We start from the raw sequence: 21,187 nt of genomic DNA on the forward strand, positions 1-21,187 counted from the left end.
CACCAAAACTGCACACAATACTCAAGATGTGGTCTCACCAAGGCCCTGTACAACTGCAGTAAGACCTCCCTACTCCTATACTCAAATCCCCTCGCTATGAAGGCCAGCATGCCATTTGCTTTCTTTACTGCCTGCTGTACCTGTATGCCTACCTTCAATGACTGATGTACCATGACACTCAAGTCTCGTTGCACCTCCCCTTTTACTAATCTGTCACCAATCAGATAATAATCTGCCTTCCTGTTTTTGCCACCAAAGTGGATAACCTCACACTTATCCACATTATACTGCATCTGCCATGCATTTGCCCTAACCAGTCCGAGTCACCCTGCAGCCTCCTAGCATCCTCCTTGCAGCTCACACCGCCACTCAGCTTAGTGTCATCTGCAAACTTGGGGATACTACATTCAATTCCTTCGTCTAAATCATTAATGTATATTGTAAATAGCTGGGGTCCCAGCACTGAGCCCAGCGGCACCCCACTAGTCACTGCCTGCCATTCTGAAAAGGACCCGTTTATTCCCAGTCTTTGCTTCCTGTCTGCCTAATAGTTCTCTATCCACGTCAATACATTACCCTCAATACCATGTGCCTTAATTTTGCACACTAATCTCCTGTGTGGGACCTTGTCAAAAGCCTTTTCAAAGTCCAAATACACCACATCCACTGGTTCTCCCTTGTCCACTCTACTAGTTACATCCTCAAAAAACTCCAGAAGATTTGTCAAGCGTGATTTCCCTTTCATAAACCTATGCTGACTTGGACCAATCCTGTCACTGCTTTCCAAATGCGCTGCTATTACATCTTTAATAATTGATTCCAAGATTTTCCCCACCACCGATGTCAGGCTAACCAGTCTATAATTCCCTGTTTTCTCTCTCCCTCCTTCCTTTAAAAGTGGAGTTACATTAACTACCCTCCAATCCATAGGAACTGAACCAGAATCCATGGAATGTTGGAAAATGATCACCAATGCATCTACTATTTCTAGAGCCACTTCCTTAAGTACTCTGGGATGCAGACTATCAGGCCCTGGGGATTTATCGGCCTTCAGTCCCTTCAATTTCCCTAACACCATTTCCTGACTAATAAGGATTTCCCTCAGTTCCCCCTTCTCGCTAGACCCTCGGTCTGCTAATATTTTCGGGAGGTTATTCGTGTCTTCCTTAGTGAAGACAGAACCAAAGTATTTGTTCAATTAGTCTGCCATTTCCTTGTTCTCTGTTATGAATTCCCCTGATTCTGACTGCAAGGGACCTACATTTGTCTTCACTAATCACTTTCTCTTCACATATCTATAGAAGCTTTTGCAGTCAGTTTTTATGTTCCCTGCAAGCTTACTCTCATACTCTATTTTCCCCTCCTAATTAAAGCCTTAGTCCTCCTCTGCTGAATTCTAAATTTATACCAGTCCTCAGGTTTGCTGCTTTTTCTAGCCAATTTGTATGCCTCTTCCTTGGACTTAACACTTTCCCTAATTTCCCTTGTTAGCCACGGTTGAGCCACCTTCCTTTTTTTATTCTTACGCCACACAGGGATGTACAACTGTAGTTCATCCATGTGATATTTAAATATCTGCCATTGCCTATCCACCGTCAACCCTTTAAATATCATTTGCCAGTCTATCCTCGCCAATTCACATCTCATACCGTCGAAGTTTCCTTTCTTTAAGTTCAGGACCCGAGTCTCTGAATTAACTATGTCACTCTCCATCTTAATGAAGAATTCTACCATATTATGGTCACTGTTCCCCAAGGGGCCCCGCATGACCAGATTGCTAATTAATCCACTCTCTTTACACAACACCCAGTCTAAGATGGCCTGCTCTCTAGTTGGTTCCTCGACATATTCGTCTAGAAAACCATCCCTTATACATCTAGGAAATCCCCCTCCACAGTATTGCTACCAGTTTGGTTTGCCCAATCAATATGTAGATTAAAGTCACCCATGATAACTGCTGTACCCTTATTGCACAGGTCCCTAATTTCCTGTTTGATGCCATCCCCAACCTCCGTACTACTATTTGGTGGTCTGTACACAACTCCCACTGATGTTTTCTGCCCTATGGTGTTTCTCAGCTCTACCCATATAGATTCCACATCATCCACACCAATGTCCTTCCTTACTTTTGCGTTAATCTCCTCTTTAACCAGTAACGCTACCCCACCTCCTTTTCCTTCCTGTCTGTCCTTCCTGAATATTGAATACCTCTGGATGTTGAGTTCCCAGCCTTGGTCACCCTGGAGCCATGTCTCCGTAATTGCAATTACATCATATCCGTTAACAGCTATCTGCAGTCAATTCATCCAACTTATTACGAACGCTCCTCGCATTGAGACTCAGAGCCTTCAGGCTTGTTTTTTTAACACTCTTTGTCCTTTTAGAATTATGTTGAAATCTGATCCTTTTTGATTTTTGCCCTTGATTTCTCTGCCCTCCACTCTTGCTTTTCTCCTTCTGACCTTTTGCTTCTGCCCCCTTTTTACTTCCTTCTGCCTCCCTGCATAGATTGCCATCCCCCTGCCATTTTAGTTTAAACCATCCCCAACAGCACTAGCAAACACTCCGCCTCGGACATCAGTTCCGGTCCTGCCCAGGTGCAGACCGTCCGGTTTGTATTGGTCCCACCTCCCCCAGAACCGGTTCCAATGTCCCAGGAATCCCTCCCCCTTGCACCATTCCTCAAGCCATGTATTCATAAATAAATCCCCAGGCCTGGATCAAATGTATCCCAGGCTGTTAAGAGAAGCAAGGGAGGAAATAGAGGAGGTTCTGACCATCATTTTCCAATCCACTCTGGCTAAGGGTGGACTGCTAACGTTGTACTGTTGTTTAAAAAGGGAGAAAATGATAGAGCAAATAATTACAGGCCAGTCAGCCTAACCTTGGTGGCAGGGGAAATTATTAGAAAAAATTTTGAGGAACAGTATTAATCGTCATTTCGAAAGGCACGGATTATTTTTTGTTAATTCATTCATGGGATATGGGTGTCACTGGCAAGGCCAGCACTAATTGCCCTTGAGAAGGTGGTGGTGACCCGACTTCTTGCACCGCTGCAGTCTTTGTGGTGAAGGTCCTCCCACAGTACTGTTATGGAGGGACTTCCAGGATTTTGACCCAGCAACGATGAAGGAATGGTGATATATTTCCAAGTCAGGATGGTGTGCAACTTGAAGTGGAACTTGCAGGCGGTGATGTTCCCTTGCGCCTGCTGCCCTTGAACTTCTAAGTGGCAGAGGTCGCGAGTTTGGGAGGTGCTGTCGAAGAAGCCTTGGCGAGTTGCTGCAGTGCATCTTGTAGATGGCACACACTGCAGATATGGTGCACCGGTGGTGCAGGGAGTGAATATATAAGGTAGTGGATGGGGTGCCAATCAAGTGAGCTGCCTTGTCCTGGATGGTGTCCACCTGGATTTGTTACGGTAAGTTCGTGCCAGACTAATTTGATAAAATTTTTTGAGGAGGTAACAAGGAGGGTCACTATGGGCATTTGATGTAGACTACATGAATTTTAGCAAGGCTTTTGACAAGATCCCACATGCCAGACTGCTCAGGAAAGTAAAAGCCCATGGGATCCAAGGAAAATCATAGCAAGTGCGGGACCAGCGGCGGGGACAAAAGGAGCGGGGACCCGAGGCCCGAGATCACCAGCGAGAGCGGGAGATCGAGGCCGAAGGTAAAACAAAGAAGTAAAAAGAAATCGAAGTGTGATGTCACAGCCAAGCGAGTAAGTGATTGGCTGGTGGATTGGTGAGTATTTTATCTTTTTCTTTTCTTATCAGTAGGAAACCTTTGGCATTGTTGCCAAATTAAGTTAATTTAAGGATTAAGTCATGGCAGGAGAGCCCATGCTCCTCCTGTGCTATATGGGAAATTAGGGATGCTTCCAGTGTCCCTTACAACTACATGTGCAGGAAATGTGTCCAATTGCAGCTCCTGACAGACCGCATTGCAGCATTGGAGCTGCGCATGGGATTCACTGTGGAGCATCCACGATGCTGAGGATGTCGTGAAAAGCACGTTTAGTGAGTTGGTCACACCGCAGGTAAAGCTTAAAAGCCAGATAGGGAATGGGTGACCATCAGGCAGAGCAGTGGAAGGAAGGTAGTGCAGGGGTCCCCTGCGGTCATCTCCCTCCAAAACAGATACACCACTTTGGGTACTGTTGGGGAAGATGGCTCTTCAGGGGAAGGCAGCAGCAGCCAAGTCCATGGCACCAGGGGTGGCTCTGCTGCACAGGAGGGCAGGAAAAAGAGTGGGAGAGCTATAGTGATAGGGAATTCTATTGTAAGGGGAATAGATAGATGTTTCTGCGGCCGCAAACGAGACTCCAAGGTGGTATGTGGCCTCCTTAGTACCAAGGTCAAGGATGTCTCGGAGCAGCTGCAGCGCATTCTGGAGCGGGATGGTGAACAGCCAGCTATCATGGTACATAAAGGTACGAACGATATAGGTAAAATCGGGATGAGGTCCTATAAGCTGAATTTAGGGAGCTAAGAGTTAAATTAAAAAGTCGGACTTCAAAGGTAGTAATCTCAGGATTGCTACCTGTGCCACGTGCTAGTCAGAGTAGGAATTGCAGGATAGCTCAGATGAATACATGACTTGAAGACTGGTGCAGGATGGATGCCACTGTGACAATTTAAGAGCCCAAACATAGCAGGCCCACCTCCTGGTCCGCTCAATCAAAACCAATTTCTGCATGTGGACCTAAAACAGGCATTCGGCCCCTCATTTATATATGTATCGGGCCTATCGCCTGCTTTAGTCAGCCGTCCAGGTTACCTGCAGAGTTGCCTATACCACTATGGTGGGGCCGGTAACACACGTGTAGATCAGATGCGGGATGCTGTGCCCTGAAATTAGTTAATTTTGCCCATTTTGCCGGCTAGGAAACGGGCACAAATAGAACTAATTACTAACCTCTTATATGTAGAGATTAGCAAGGAGTTCTCTAGTTTTATGTCACAATCCCTTTTTCAGTGCCTTGTCCAAGTTCCATCGTTTTAATAGAGTCCTATAATGTTTATAGAGCTATATCACCTGATCTATGAATGCTTCCGCACTTTGGTAAGCTCCGAATGGCTGCTCAAACACTATGGATTAACAGCGCTTTGGGAACTACTGAAAAAGAGCAGTGTCTCATATAGATTCTCTGTGCAAAAAGGTGAGGGAGGTAATTCCTCTGTGACTTCTACTCTTGTGCTACTTAGTACATGAAATTGGTAGCAATAATACTTAACAAACCTCATTACATAGTAATTGGAATGTCACACTGCATGGAAGGATCTGAAATACAATAAAGCTTGTAGTATTTTCTATCAGTAATAAGGAGACAATGGGCTTCCACAGATCACCTTAAATGGTTCTCCTGTTGTTACCAACTTATACTGATGACGTGTTCCCACTGAGCAGGCAAAGGTGACTATCACTAAAAAAGGTTATTTTATTAATGGGTTAAATACATGGTTTATTCTTACCAACACATTCTCCGCGCACATCTTGCTTGAAACCCATATTACATTCACAGCGGTAGCTAGAGGGTGTGGGGATGCAGCGTCCATTCAGGCAGAGATTGGTGAAGTGCTTGCAGACATCTACATTTGTTTGATTGACAGAAACAGTGCCTGGAACAAATCCACATTTTAATACAATAATAAAGCAATTTCTCTGATTTAATATAGATTTCAATGCTGCATGGATTTTGTGCAGCAGTTTTCCAGTGATTGCTTTGGGGAGGGGACATATGGAGAAATTTCACATTTCATTCTAGCTTCTAGCTTCTTAGAAGTTTTATCTATCTCAAAGATTAAATACATTGGAGAGAGTCTATGACAATGGCAATTGTGCATGGTCTAATGAAAAGAATGGGGTTGATGAACTGAAGTCTCTTTTCTTCATTCCATATTTTCTGATGGAAGTACCCAATAACTTGCTATTGGAATAGTATTGCTGCAGTCTACTAGTTATCAAACTGTTATTGGATGCTTATATTTAAAACCCATAAATAACAAGACAAAGCTTTATATTCATCATCATCATAAGCAGTCCCTCGGAATCGAGGAAGACTTGCTTCCACTCTTAAAATGAGTTCTTCGGTGGCTGAACAGTCCAATACAAGAACCACAGTCCCTGTCACTGGTGGGACAGATAGTCGTTGAAGGAAAGGGTGGGTGGGACAGGTTTGCCGCATGCTCTTTTCGCTGCCTGCATTTGATTTCTGCATGCTCTCGACGATGAGACTCAAGGTGCTCAGCGCCCTCTCTGATGCACTTCCTCCATTTAGGGTGGTCTTTGGCCAGGGACTCCGGTGTCAGTGGGGATGTTGCACTTTTTCAGGGAGGCTTTGAGGGTGTCCTTGTAACGTTTCCTCTGCCCACCTTTGGCTCGCTTGCCGTGCAGCGTCATATTCATATAATGAGTAAACAATATATTTTCTCATTTCCTGTCACACCATCTTTTCCCAGCATTCTGTTTCACTCGCAAACATTCCAAGTGTTTCACTAAGATTTTGGTAAAGAATGTGGTGGACATGCAACCTTTTCGTACTATGTCCTTTGAACTTTGTTCTGTAAAAAACATCCAGCTGTCCAAATATCGACTTTGTTCTTCCATTTTTAGGTTATGTCTAAAGAGTGCATTTTCAACTACATAACATTAGACTGAAATGGCAACAGTCGTGGGAACAATTTGAGATAATTAATTTAGAGCATCTCACAATGCGCATGCTGCACATTAAATGCTGTTAATTTTTCTATAGCATATTGGTATCAATGCATTGAATAAGTCTAGTGACAACACTGTACAGTCTGGATTCTAATGCCATGAACTGCAGTAATACTAGATGATGGTATTATATCAGCCCAATCTTTCTCAGTAAACCACAAAGCTACAGAATAATTTTTATTTTGTCTCCCTATCTTTATTGTTAGTTTTTTTAAATTCTTTAATATGAGTTATTAAAAATGGAAAGACATAGAATTCAAACTTACCAATCTCTGTAAATCTATGTCGTCCATTAAAGATGACGCCCCCACCTCCACCTCCATCAACAGGTCTAGTTTCAGGAACGATGGATCCAAATCTTCTTCCACCAATGTCGAATCTATTGTCAACTCGTTGTCTAGAATTTGGACCAGGGTGTGGAACACCTTGTACAACAGGAACTCCCTCAATGCAAAGCCTACGGTATTCATCTGAGTTAAAAAAAAATATATACCCAAAGTTACATTTATTATTCATATTGTAATATCTATATTCATATATAATATGCATATAATCCATCTTTCACATGAGGCGTTAAACCAAGCCTTGTCTGACCTCTCTAGTGTACGTAAAAATCCCATGGCACTATTTTGAAGAAGAGGAGAGTTCTCCCCCGATGTCCTGGTCAATTTTTATCCCTCAACCAAAACCACTAAAACAGATTATCTAGTCATTCATCATCATAGGCAGTCCCTCGAAAAGGTTCACAGGTGTTTCAATGATAGACCTAAAATTCCAGGTCCGAACTAAATCTTGAAGGGTGGAAGATGCCTGTGCTTGGATTTTTTTAACGTGTGGTGACCGTTGCACACCAGCCACCACTCGGGCTTGACAGACCTAGGTCTTGGCCCAGTAGCAAGGATTAACCAAGACGACTGGAGACCTGCTCTGCTGCACGGACCTAGTGCGCACACATATCGCAGTGTGGGTTGACCCGTGCTGCCCCTGGGCCCTCGTCTCTTCTGGGCCCCGAACTCGCGCCTCTCCTGGGCCCCGATCATGTCCCTCTATAGTCTCTCGCCGCTCCTTCGCCCCGATCTCGCCACTCCTGATGTACCTGCCCACGCATGCTGGTTGTGGGAGCATGCTCTGCACAAATTGGCTGATGTGTTTCCCACATTACAACAGTGACTACACTTCAAAAGTACTTCAGTTGCTGTAAAGCATTTGGACATGAAAAGGCACTATATAAATGCAATTTCTTTCTTTACAAAAATAGTGATACGAATAAATGTACAGCTAGCTGGGAAATGTGAAACAAGATGTTAAATCAGCAATGTGAGTATGTAGACTTATGCTTATTTTGGGAACAAGGAAAATACATTCACAGGCTACATTTTCTGCTAAAAACATAGAACCATAAATTTTTCTTAATAATTTTGTAGGAATAGATGACTTCGAAACATGAAGGGGGTGATTTTTTTCCCAGCCTATATCAGTTGGGTGGTGGGCAGGGCGTCTACACGGTTTGCCCGATGCAGTCGGCAGGAGGCCCGATCAATTTCAGTAGTCGGGCCTTATTAACATTGAACTGGCCAGTGTTAATCGCATTCCTTATAGACAGTTCGCTGATTGGGAGAAGAGAAAATGTAACAGGCTGGCTGATCTTGATGGACCTACAGCAGCACTTTAAAAAGGAGGTAGAATCGTTGGGCGTGAAAGACAGCAACATTTTACAGTAGCAGGGAAACATTTTGCAGCATGCACAGAAGCAAGGAAGAAATATTGGAAGCCGTTAAGGCAAGAAATACACAGGTGACTGCAGTATAAATGACCTGCTTCCAGCGTACCCTTACTTCCCTTAATGGGTTTGGGGTTTTAACTACATCATTTGGACCCGATATGCATGAACTCCCTGCCTATTTCCGGTGGGAGCTCTGGCCCTTAAATCAAGGTCTACCCAAAATTCAAATCGAGCGGACGAGGGGCAAGTTTATGGGTCAATCCTCCATGGGGAAGGGAGAGAGGAAGGAGAGGGGAGAGGGAAATAGGAGGAGAGGGCGAGAGGGAGAAGGGGGCGAGAGGGCGGGATGGGAGTGGGGAAGAGGGAAGAGTGGGAGGAGGGGAGGGGATATAAAGAGGAGGGAATAGCAGGATGATGAGGACAGGGATGCGGAGAAGACAAGGGGGGGAAGAGGAGACAGGACAAGGGGAAGAAAAATAGAAGTGGAAAAAAGGAAGAGGGGTAGGAAAGAGATGCCAGCGGATAAGATTGGATGGGATGCAGGAGGGAGATAAGGGGAATTAAAAGGTGGGGAAAATATCTCAGTTGGTGCTGGAAAGGTTGACTTGGAAGGCTCTCCCAGTTGGGAGGCAAATAACTGTCTTCTGATGTAGCTGCCATGCTGCTTGACAGCACCTTCGCTCAGATCTGCCATCTTGTTTCACATTGGCAGCAGGTGCACCAGGTATGGCACAGAACAATCACCATATCAGCTATCTCATGCCAGAAGCACTAGAGACTGTTGTGTGGGGAGGGTGCGAACCATGGTCTCCTCTGTTACCTCACTGCATGCATCAGTATCTTAAGATATTTGCAAATTTCCCTGTGAGCTTTCAGAAACTTTCCACTGATAATCTTTAAACACTCTTCCTTTTGATTCATTTGCAATTTATTGAACTGAATTTAAAAATATTTTCTATTTTTATTAAACCAATCAATTTTATTTGCAGGTCCCAAGGAAAAATCTTGAATAAAGCTTATGTTGCAGCTTTTTCATCAACTCAGACATCTTTTAAATAAAATCTCACCATCTTTCACATTTTTCACCAAATACAATTTTGCCTTTGTGTGCAAAACATAAGCAACTGGCTGAAAGTATTTGGAGGTTCTGAACACTCATCACAATTACAACACAGAATGGTTGAGTTCACTGTGCTCAAACCTTGTAACATATCACTCTTTAATGTGAGTGAATCACTTTTTGCACTCCTACTGTGCAGTATATCAGCTGTAATTCTTTTAATCACCAATTACATAATGTAACTTGTGAACATGGTGTGACAATGCTGCATTTCCCTGCTGCTACCCTTTAAATAGTTTCAGTAACCACTTAAAATCTGTAAGATCCCACAGGCAGCCCACTGCCTAAACAAGAGCTCATCTTTCAAGATGAATGACAGAGTACAGATGTTCAGATGAGACTGGCTTACATAATGATCAAGCAGATGTGCCACTGTGCACTGCGTCCACCAGCACAGTACATATATGGCGGAGGTGCAGCAGATGAGGGTGCGGAGCCCAGAAGAGTCGAGGGCCCAGGGGCAGCACGGACCTGCCCACACTGCGATGTGTGCGCGCACTAGGTCCGTGCAGCAGAGCAAGTCTTCAGTTGTCCTGGTTAACCCTTGCCACTGGATAAAGGCCTAGCTCTGTCAAGCCCGTGTGGTGGCTGGTGTGCAACGGTCACCACACGTTAAAAAAATTCACGTACAGGCATTTTCCACCCCTTCAATTGGAGTTCAGGATGGGAACATCGGGGCCTTCATCGAAACACCTGTCAACTCATGGGGAAGCAAGTCATCCTCGTTCGAGGGACTGCCTATGATGATGACATAATGGATGGCGGGGTGAGGGGAACAAATAGTCGGTAAAGGAAAAAAATGTCTCGGGAAGTATTATTGGTTCAAAGTACCTCCCCTTATAGCGGCAAATGACAGTCTCACCTTCAATTAATCTCAGATTTTTTAGAGATCGTCAATTTCATCGAGACTCTTGAATGGGGTTTCCCACCTATTACAGTACCTCAGTGATGTCAAAGTGTCATGGACTGGCGCCATTGCAAACAGCAGGTTGCAACAGGCTTGAAAGCTATTCTGGTCCTGCCAAACCCAATATTCCAGGCTACAGACTGGGATGTTTAAACTCTCTGCCTGCAGTGTGGTTTTACATGATTGGGCAGCTCTGAGGCCAATTTCAAATTACCCCAACAGCATAGATACACACACTGTAGAAGAAGTAGCTGGTGATGTTGATGAGCAAATGTAAGCTGAGTCACTGTGCACGACTAAGGAAGAAATAGGTGTGTTGGTCGTTGAAAAGGATGGGCTGGTACAAGAGTAGCTTGCTGAGTCCTAATTTGTATGGGGGTACAGACCTTAATGAATATACATCATTCAACCTTGTCACCATTTAGACAGTACTTAATGCTTTTGGGATTACTATATTCTTTCTTACCAGAACCTCTGATTGGGCACATCTCTGGAACAGAGCCAAGGGCCCAGCAACGTCCAGATTCACAGCAGCACTGCATCTTCGTGTAATGTCCAGTCAACTCCTGAGCACAGCGACCATTTGCCAGGCTGAAAAAGCAGCTACCAGCTCTCTGATCTGGGAAAGAAACAAAAAGATTGATGGTTGGTTTCACTTATGATTCCTACAGTACTTTAATGAGGCATTATTGTCACTGTGTATATAAAAAGTAAAAAGAGCAATTTAAAACATCAAAGATTCTAACATTATTTTTAAAATTTTCTTCCCACTTTCTCCTCCTGTCTGAATACACTGACTCCTATTGATGTACAGTTTGACAGGATTGGAACTCTCCACTACCTCATCCAAATAGGCTATGCGTGCGCCTACACAATGAGTGTTGCCAGACTTTTCAAGTATGTAGATCACAGAGCCAAGCCTGATCCTGTTCTCAACCGTCCTTCACACACACTTTCCACAAGGAATCATTGGATAGCAATCAGGAGCAGGAACCTTGTTTAATTCTTCGTCTGCCTCCAGTCCAGGAACATCAAGGCCACAGTGCCCGGGCCCAGATTAACTAACTGAGCACAGAGCAGGACTTGAATAGGCTTTTATCCTTGTACGGCAACAGAACAGAAACAGGAAGCAAAAAAGCTGCCACTGCTTTATACAACTGTACCTCCAGTAGCAAAGCACACATCAAAAATATATGGTGAACCACTATTTGCCATCCTTTGCTGAAGAGAACAACATTTCTAATAACATGTGTGTCTTAATTTTTAATTTGTAACAGCCTGCTGTCTTATCAGTTGTGGTCTGCAGGCTTGTTAATCAAAAGGAAACATAACATGCCACACCAGGGCAATTTCACATTGTCTCATGCCCAATTTAATCATGTCAAAATAAAGTAATTTCGAATGAATCACAGAATTTATTATTTAGACAAATGTGAGCTGAGCCAAAAATCATCCAGTCCAAACTTTACATTTGGTTGCTCTCAAACATAATAAAAATGCCCAGTTTCATATGTGGTCATGGCTAGAATGATGCCAAAACCAACCCTTGCAGAGATATTTGATGCACTCTCTTTTTCCTCAGCCAAGAAGAACTGTTGATTCCTTCCTAAGCGTTAGCAGAATAAGTGAAACAACTGGGAAGCTTTCTCTACTTTTAAGAACAAATCCCAGCTCTGGTAGCTAGTTGAATCCAGTCTCAACCATATTTTATCAAGCTGATAGAGGGGAGAAACTGAGGGGGAGAAATTCCCCAACGTAACCGGCTCGGAGCGGGACTTCCTGTGCCCAGCTGCGAAATTGCGGTTACTGTCCCTCTCAAGAAGTGGAGCACAATCTCGCACGCTCCACTTCCTGATGGGTCGGGTTCTAGGGCAATACTGGGGCTGCTCGCGTAGCGCTGACGTGGTTCAACGCCCCTCCCCTTCGGTTAAAGGAGAGGGCCACTGCGCACTCTGGCCTCCACTGGGCCACCAGGGCGGCGTGGTACCAAGGCCGCAGCCCGGCACCCAAAACAGAATGCCGGGCTTACGATGGCGGTCCGGACCACATCAAAGAAGTAACGAAGAGGCCAAACAGGTAAGATGGCTGCGCAGGGCGGGGCGCTCCCGACCTCCCCTTTAACTTCCGCCCCGCGAGCAGAGTTTGGTCTGGTTCATGACCCGCAAGGCTGGCGCTGACCCCGGTTGCAGCAGCATCAAGGGGTAGTGGACAATGTCCACCATGGGGCAAAAAGTGGTCGGCGCGCGGTGCTGAGGAGTTGCCTCGCACGGCGATGACATCATTGCCGGTTGCACGGTGCCCCGGGGCGCTACTGTGGCAGTGCCTGCGCTAACTCCCACACTGTTTCCCGGGAGTCGGTAGCGCCCCGGCCCTCACTAACCCCTGCATGTGAAAACTGTTTCATGCCATGTTAGCGCCCCCCTGGAGGGAAGGCAATTTCGAACCCCGAGTGCGGTAATAAATAGCAGAGAGTACGAAAATGTTAGGAAAGAAGTCAAAAAATAATTAGGAAGGCAAAGAGAAACTACAAAATTATATTATCAAGGAATATAAAAAGAAATAGTAATGTATTCTACAGACACAGAAATAGCAAAAGAAAAATCAGGATAGGGATAGAGCCACTAAGGGATGCAGACGATAAACTCACAGGTAATGTCAGTACAATGGCAGATATATTAAATCATTACTTTGCCTCAGTATTTACTCGGGAAACTAATCTGGTGGACATGACCTTAGAAGAAGAGAACAAAAAAGATATAAAGCCATAAAGAAAATGGAGCAGAAAATTGGCCGGTGTCTTGTTCCCACTGTGGGGCCCGTGCCGTTTTGAGGCTCGGAACTCATTGACACACAACTGGAGAGTTGCAGGTGCCAAATGAGCGCCTCACTACAGCTCGACAATTGTGGGAGCCGTGGAATTGGTGGGCTCTTATGATGTGCCAGTTTGCAGTCAGGCCTGGAGGGGGGAGGGAAAGTGATTTTGGGGGAGGGCCTCACAAGGGCTGGCAATGCTTCTCCTGACTTCACAATAATAAAAGTTAAAAGGAAACTTTGATTGTTTTCTGAGTGGCTGATAGTAGCCCCTTTAAGGACGACAGGTTCGGCCACTCAATGCCTATTAAAGAAAGACTTGCATTTATATAACGCCTTGCATGACCACTGGACGTCTCAAAGTGCTTTACAGACAATTAAGTACTTTTGGAGTATAGTCACTATTGTAATGTGGGAAATTGGTGACAATAGATGAAGCATGCACAGCACACACTCTTCCCATTTGTACCTCAAAATTTCAAATGGTCGTCAGAGCATATTGAAACAGATGGGTGTTCTGGCTGCTCGTCTCAGGACTCTAGCGAAGTTGGCAATATCTGGAGCACCAGTATAAATGGAGATGTAAGTGATCCAACACCATTTTTAAGCCCCTATCACCCTGTTTATGCCAAGTGGGACCCTTTAAATTGTCCCTACAAGCTCGATAGAAGCAAATATTATTCAATGCAAAATGCTGAGGTTCAGTGACAGGTATCAGGCAAAATCTTTGAAAATAAGAGATGTATTCCATCTAATGTTTTCAAATGATGATTTGCTTCATAAATAATCCCCAAGAGGTATGTTCGTAGGTATAGCTATGAATGATATAGCCCCATTTTCTTCCCAGTCGGATGCATTAGCAACATACACTTAATGGGCCCAAGTTTCCACATGATTCGCGCCTGATTTTTAGGAGCAACTGGTGGAGAACGGACTATTTTAGAAATCGCAATTCTCCACATTTTTTTTTCTGCAGTTCTAGTCAGGTAGAACAGTTCTACTTTAAAACAGAATTTTTTCTTCAAAAGGGGGCGTGTCCGGCCACTGACGCCTGATTTGAAAGTTTCCACAGTGAAAATGTACTCCAAACTAAAGTAGAATGGAGCCAGTGAAGATTTTTGTAGAACTGAAAAAACCTGTTCTACACATTAAAAAATCAGCCGCAGGTTACAAATTAGGCGTCCAGAACGAGGTGGGGGGGAGGGAACTCATTAAATTCGACAATAAATCCTTATTTATACTTATACAAATATTATACAAATAAATCCAACCTGAATAAACATTTATAAGTAAAGAAAAGATTAAATAAACCATCTTCCTACCTGAGTGAAAGTGCTTCAGGCAGCTCAGCGATGTTCCCGCGAACGGGGGGGAGGGAGGGGCAGGCAGTGACGAGGCAGCAAACAGCTTTCCACTTGAGGTGGAAGCCTTAGTCAGCTCAGCGATGTTCCCGCGAACGGGGGAAACATAGAAACATAGAAAATAGGTGCAGGAGTAGGCCATTCGGCCCTTCTAGCCTGCACCGCCATTCAATGAGTTCATGGCTGAACATTCAACTTCAGTACCCCATTCCTGCTTTCTCGCCATACCCCTTGATCCCCCTAGCAGTAAGGACCTCATCTAACTCCTTTTTGAATATATTTAGTGAATTGGCCTCAACAACTTTCTGTGGTAGAGAATTCCACAGGTTCACCACTCTCTGGGTGAAGAAGTTCCTCCGCATCTCGGTCCTAAATGGCTTACCCCTTATCCTTAGACTGTGACCCCTGGTTCTGGACTTCCCCAACATTGGGAACATTCTTCCTGCATCTAACCTGTCTAACCCCGTCAGAATTTTATATGTTTCTATGAGGTCCCCTCTCATTCTTCTGAACTCCAGTGAATACAAGCCCAGTTGATCCAGTCTTTCTTGATAGGTCAGTCCCGCCATCCCGGGAATCAGTCTGGTGAACCTTCGCTGCACTCCCTCAATAGCAAGAATGTCCTTCCTCAGGTTAGGAGACCAAAACTGTACACAATACTCCAGGTGTGGCCTCACCAATGCCCTGTACAACTGTAGCAACACCTCCCTGCCCCTGTACTCAAATCCCCTTGCTATGAAGGCCAACATGCCATTTGCTTTCTTAACCGCCTGCTGCACCTGCATGCCAACCTTCAATGACTGATGTACCATGACACCCAGGTCTCTTTGCACCTCCCCTTTTCCTAATCTGTCACCATTCAGATAATAGTCTGTCTCTCTGTTTTTACCACCAAAGTGGAGGGGGAGGGGGAGGGAGAGGTGGGGGGAGGGAGGGAGAGAGAGGGAGGGGCAGGCAATGTTTTTTTCACACTGCGCGTGCGCGAATGCTCCAACGCACGCACCAACGCGCACGCGCAGCGTTGCCGGCAGGGAAAACAACTAATTTAAATAGTACCCGCCCCCTCCCACTTACAAAATTGGCGTGAGTGTAGGCTCCGCCCCCCTGCACGCCGCGCCAGGCAGACAAGGAGCTGCAGAACGCTCGAGAATCGCGATTTTTTTTTTAGGCGCCGTTTTAGGCGCGAAAAACGGGCACCCAGCTCGGAGGGGCGCCCGTTTTTTTTCTTGTGGAAACTTGGGCCCAAAGTGAGTATTTTAATGTCAATCACAGGACTGAAATAACAGAGGACACATTTTTAAGCAATTTCCTTTTCTCTGGAATTCATTTTTGCATATTTCATTCCTGATACAATTTGAAGGCAAATCAATTCCTGCCTCTCTCCACGAGCCTTTCATGCATTGTCTTGAAAACTCTGAGAGCTCTTCCACATTCTCACTTCAGTCAAACCTTCAACAAGAATTTTACATAAGCCTGCCAGGGGAAAAAGGGGCCAACTGACTAAAGGCAAAACTCTCTGTCGGTAGCAAAACCATTTTTATTTTAATTACTGACAGCATGTGGGGTCAGTGAGCATTCAGTTTTTCAGGCTGCAATGATCGTTGTTAACATGACATTTCCCTGAAGGAACTATACAGTTTCATAATGTACTCTATGGAAAAGACACTGACACGTTTTTTTCAGTTTGGTGTGAAAATGCCATCTTAGGTAGACCACCTTGATTGATATCTTCTGCACTTGGGATACTGCAAAGCAACTCTATTTGTCTTTACCTTCAGCAAACACCATGGGGCTGAAATTGCCCTCCTCCTTAAGCTCCATTACTGCCTCTTAGAGAGGTCGGCCCATCCGCCTCTTAGGACAGGTCGGCCCATCCATCTGCCCCCAGTCGGTAAGGCCTAAGGATATTGCCCACGGGCCGGAAGCGACGGGAACGGGTTTCCGTGCCGCCTGTGCTGCCGCCTGTCAGTCACGCGCTGACCCCACACTGCCCAGTGGCGACCCTCTTTCCGACACCCGTGGGAAATTGCCCCACGGGAGTGGAGCAGCTGTCGGTCGGTGCCACTGACAGCTTTGCCCTGCGGGAAGCTGTGTGTGCCTGGGCAGCACGTCCGCTCTGAACGGTGAGGGCGTGCTGCCAGTGCCTCCATTTTATTGTAATTGTCGGCTGACTCCGAGGTCAGCCCAACAATGGTGACCTCGGTTCGGCCAGGCCGCCAACAGGCAACCCGGTGCCTCCTCTTCGGTACAGGGTTGGTGGCCCGGCCGAAACCCTTCCTGGTGACCCAGTGGGCCTAACTAAACTTTTGGCTAAGATCAAGTGTAGTATCTGTTCTTATCAGTTTAATATCCCCTATGGGGACCTGATATTAAATTGTTTTTTGGACAGGGAGCTGGAACAGGGGCTTGCCCCGCCCACTCCATGCACCGACCTGGTATTGCAATGTTTCCAGGAACGGTGCAACTTCGCCTCTCGGCCTTTTGGCCTAAGATCAAATATATTGGCGCAAAGTGATCTTTGGCATTAGAGTTGATCTGGAAAGAAATTGGACATAAAAAAAAATAATAAGTTTGTCCCTGGGATTTGGGACAGGGTCAATGCTGAGCCAGAGTGGCAATCGGATGTCCTACCCCACTACACTTCTGGCATTGGAGTGATGCTCGAAGAATTTCATAGCCTGAGTGCCTACTCAATTGTGAGCAATACTACAGCTAATACCAGTCTCACTCTTGTTCAGTGTCCACACATAAGGCCCAAGTTTCCACATGATTTGCGCCTGATTTTTAGGAGCAACTGGTGGAGAACGGACTATTTTAGAAATCGCAATTCTCCACATTTTTTTTTCTGCAGTTCTAGTCAGGTAGAACAGTTCTACTTTGGAACAGAATTTTTTCTTCAAAAGGGGGTGTGTCCGGGCACGGACACCTGATTTGGAAGTTTCCACAGTGAAAACGTACTCCAAACTAAAGTAGAATGGAGCAAGTGAAGATTTTTGTAGAACTGAAAAAACCTGTTCTACACATTAAAAAATCAGGCGCAGGTTACAAATTAGGCGTCCAGAACGAGGTGGGGGGGGAGGGGGGGGAAAGGGAACTCATTAAATTCTACAATAAATCCTTATTTATACTTTTACAAATATTATACAAATAAATCAAACCTGAATAAACATTTATAAGCAAAAAGATTAAATAAACCATCTATCTACCTGTGTGAAAGTGCTTCAGCCAGGGAGAATTCTGCAGCCGTTCGTTGCCGCTGAGCGGGAGGGGGGGGGGGGGGGAGAAAGCCGTTCGTGCTGTTGAGCGGGGGGGGGGGGGGAGAAAGCCGCTCGTGCCGCTGAGCGGGGGGGGGGGGGGGGGGGGAGAAAGCCGTTCGTGCCGCTGAGCGGGGGGGGGGGGGGGAAGCCGTTCGTGCCGCTGAGCGGGGGGGGGGGGGGGGGGGGGGGGGGGGAGAAAGCCGTTCGTGCCGCTGAGCGGGGGGGGGGGGGGGGGGGAGAGAAAGCCGCTCGTGCCGCTGAGCGGGGGGGGGGGGGGGGGAGAGAAAGCCGTTCGTGCCGCTGAGCGGGGGGGGGGGGGGGGGGGGAGAAAGCCGCTCGTGCCGCTGAGCGGGGGGAGGGGGGGGGGGGGGAGAAAGCGGTTTGTTGTTGTGGAGGGGAGGGAGGGGAAGGAGACAGCGGTTTGTTGCCGTGGAGGGGAGGGAGGGGAAGGAGACAGCGGTTTGTTGCCGTGGAGGGGAGGGAGGGGAAGGAGACAGCGGTTTGTTGCCGCGGAGGGGAGGGAGGGGAAGGAGACAGCGGGTTGTTGTTGTGGAGGGGAGGGAGGGGAAGGAGACAGCGGTTTGTTGCCGTGGAGGGTGAGGAGGGGAAGGAGACAGTGAGAAGGGTAGCCTCAGTGCTGATGTGCTGATGGCAATGTGCTTTTATTAAAAAATGTTCAAAAATTAAACAGCTACAAATAACTACAAAAATGGCCGAGTGCCAAAATTTTTTTCACACTGAGCATGCGCGAACGCTCCAACGCGCAGGTGCAGCGTTGCCGGCAGGAAAAAAACTAATTTAAATAGTACCTGCCCCCTCCCACTTACAAAATCGGCGCGAGTGTAGGCTCCGCTCCCCTGGGCGCCGCGCTAGGCAGACAAGGAGCTGCAAAGCGCTTGAGAATAGCGCGTTTTTTTTCTGGCGCCGTTTTAGGCGCGAAAAACGGGCACCCAGCTCAGAGGGGCGCCCATTTTTTATCCTGTGGAAACTTGGGCCCTAAGTCACTTTCCAGCAGGAGTCAATTGATAATCATGTGGAGTAGGAAGCTTGTTTAAGCCAATTATTATACAGTACAGCCACACCAGCTGAGATTTAATTAACCCCTTGGATCAGCCAACATAGACAAAGCAAGTGTTACCTTAAATGAATGAATTAATCAAAAACGAAACAGAAGTACAACATTTACAGATCCTGTAGGAAGAAATGTAAAGGGGGCTCAATGGATGAATATTGTGCATTGTGCATGAAACACGAGAAGTTAGTATGCAGGTACAGCAAGTAATCAGAAAGGCAAATGGAATGTTAGCCTTTATTGCAAGGGGATGAAGTATAAAAGCAGGGAAGTCCCACTACAACTGCATAGGCTATTAGTGAGGCCACACCGAGAGTACTGCGTACAGTTTTTGTTTCCTTATTTAAGGAGGGATATACTTGCATTGGAGGCAGTTCAGAGAAGGTTCACCAGGTTGATTCCGGAGATGAGGGGGTTGACTTATGAAGACAGGATGAGCAGATTGGACCTATACTCATTGGAGTTTAGAAGAATGAGAGGTGATCTATTGAAACATATAAGACACTGAGGTGGCTCGACAAGATAGATGCAGAGAGGATGTTTCCACTCGTGGGGAAGTCCAGAACGAGGGGGCATAGTTTAATAATAAGGGATCACCCATTTAGAACTGAGATGAGGAGCAATTTCTTCTCTCAGAGAGTCATAAATCTGTGGCATTCTCTGTCCCAGAGTGCAGTGGAGGCTGGGTCATTGAACATATTTAAGGTGACAATAGACAGATTTTTGAGCGATAAGGGAGAGAAGGGTTATGGGGAGCGGGCAGGGAAGTGGAGCTGAGTCCAAGATCAGATCAGCCATGATCTTATTAAATGGCAGAGCAGGCTCGAGGGGCCAAATGGCCTATTCCTGCTCCAAATTCTTATGTTCTAATGTAGTGACATAATGGAACTTGTTAAAAGGGTGGTTAAGAGGGGAACAGAGTGTGGCTGAACAGTATTCTCAAAGTGATCTGTTAAACCAAATTCAGCGTAGAATTTGCAATATAAGCAGTCACATCACAACAACAGGGGCTGAAGTTCATAGTGGCTCAAAGCTGTTAAAATACAAGTCAAGGCTTCTATGTTCTAAATATTAAAACTAATTAGCCATGATTTTTACTGTATAGGGATCTATACTTTGATCACAAATATCCATCCAAATACTCACACAGTGAAAAAGTGCTGGATTTGGTCTGGCTTTTATGAAAGGAAGATGACTCCTGCCTTTAGAAGTATAAAAGCAGAACAATCAATAGACTGAACAGACTTGCCCATCAGTCTATTACTTGGACTACAAAGATCGGGCAAGCATGATCACTTGTTCAATCTTTGAGGTGGCCACCTGGTAATTGAGAATTGACAAGTACTGCCTTTTAAAAATGTTGTGTATATCTGCAAACAGACCTGTTTCAACCGCTCAGTATGTCGACAGCCATACTGACAAGCTCAATGTGCCAATATATTCTCCTGCAAGTACCATCTGAAAAAACTCTATAGTAAGTCAACAACTTTTAATCATGTATACTCTTAATTGAAGTAAATTTAAAAAAACTAATTAAGGCACAAAAAAGGTTAAATGTATACTTAACTTCCAATAAAAAAGACCTATAATGCTGCAATAAGAAAGCATGAATTTGAGCTGCCAATGCAGAGCTTTGCCTGCCAGGAGTGCACACGTGGAGTTTGTGCACACATATCCCACGATTTTATGTCCATTATGGAGTAATTGTTTTATTTCTCTGTTTTTCAGTTCAAGCCCTGTACTTCATCTTTTCTAATGTGTTACTGAACTGAAGATAATTCCATACAGCTGCAATTCCTATGTGCAATATGTGCCGGACACCTGGTGAATACTGATTCTGCTTTAATCACTTCAATGTCAAAGGGGAAATTCTACTTTTTTTGAGAATGCCTTTGCAATTTCTTTGCATCATGACCCTCAAAGTTTAACAATTACTTGTTTCTATATATGTGTTACTTTCAATAATAAAGAACTGGATTTATTTGGAGAAATCCAGGTGAAAGTCAACTCCCATAGTACAGGATCTCATGAAAATTTCGGAGAGAAGACAAGTTACATCAAGAAGTAATAGTTATATAATGTCCAAGCTTGCGTTTGAAAAGCTTGTAGATTGTTGGAGGAAGGGAAGAACGAGGAAGTAAGAAATTCCACAGTATAGAGGCCCTAGAAAAAGGTGAGTTTAAGAAAAGAATACTACAATGAATTTTAATT

General features: G+C 45.3%; 1 protein-coding gene and 1 non-coding gene across 2 annotated transcripts in view; one reads left to right on the plus strand and one right to left on the minus strand.

Annotated features, from left to right (window-relative positions):
- The window catches only part of fbn2a (fibrillin 2a), a 514,209-nt gene that overhangs the window by 258,596 nt on the left and 234,426 nt on the right, over nucleotides 1-21,187 (minus strand). Inside the window, exons 9-11 of the mRNA XM_070881599.1 lie at nucleotides 10,942-11,094; nucleotides 6,992-7,195; nucleotides 5,480-5,626 (exon numbers count right to left, since the gene is read on the minus strand). Coding sequence (XP_070737700.1) covers nucleotides 5,480-5,626; nucleotides 6,992-7,195; nucleotides 10,942-11,094 — 504 coding nt within the window. The remainder of the gene's footprint in view (nucleotides 1-5,479; nucleotides 5,627-6,991; nucleotides 7,196-10,941; nucleotides 11,095-21,187) is intronic.
- LOC139278791 (U2 spliceosomal RNA) lies at nucleotides 16,917-17,116 on the plus strand. The gene has a single exon (XR_011596350.1). It is a non-coding gene; the product is annotated as a U2 spliceosomal RNA (small nuclear RNA).

Source organism: Pristiophorus japonicus, chromosome 1 (genome assembly GCF_044704955.1).
Source record: "Pristiophorus japonicus isolate sPriJap1 chromosome 1, sPriJap1.hap1, whole genome shotgun sequence".
NCBI lineage: Eukaryota > Metazoa > Chordata > Chondrichthyes > Pristiophoridae > Pristiophorus > Pristiophorus japonicus.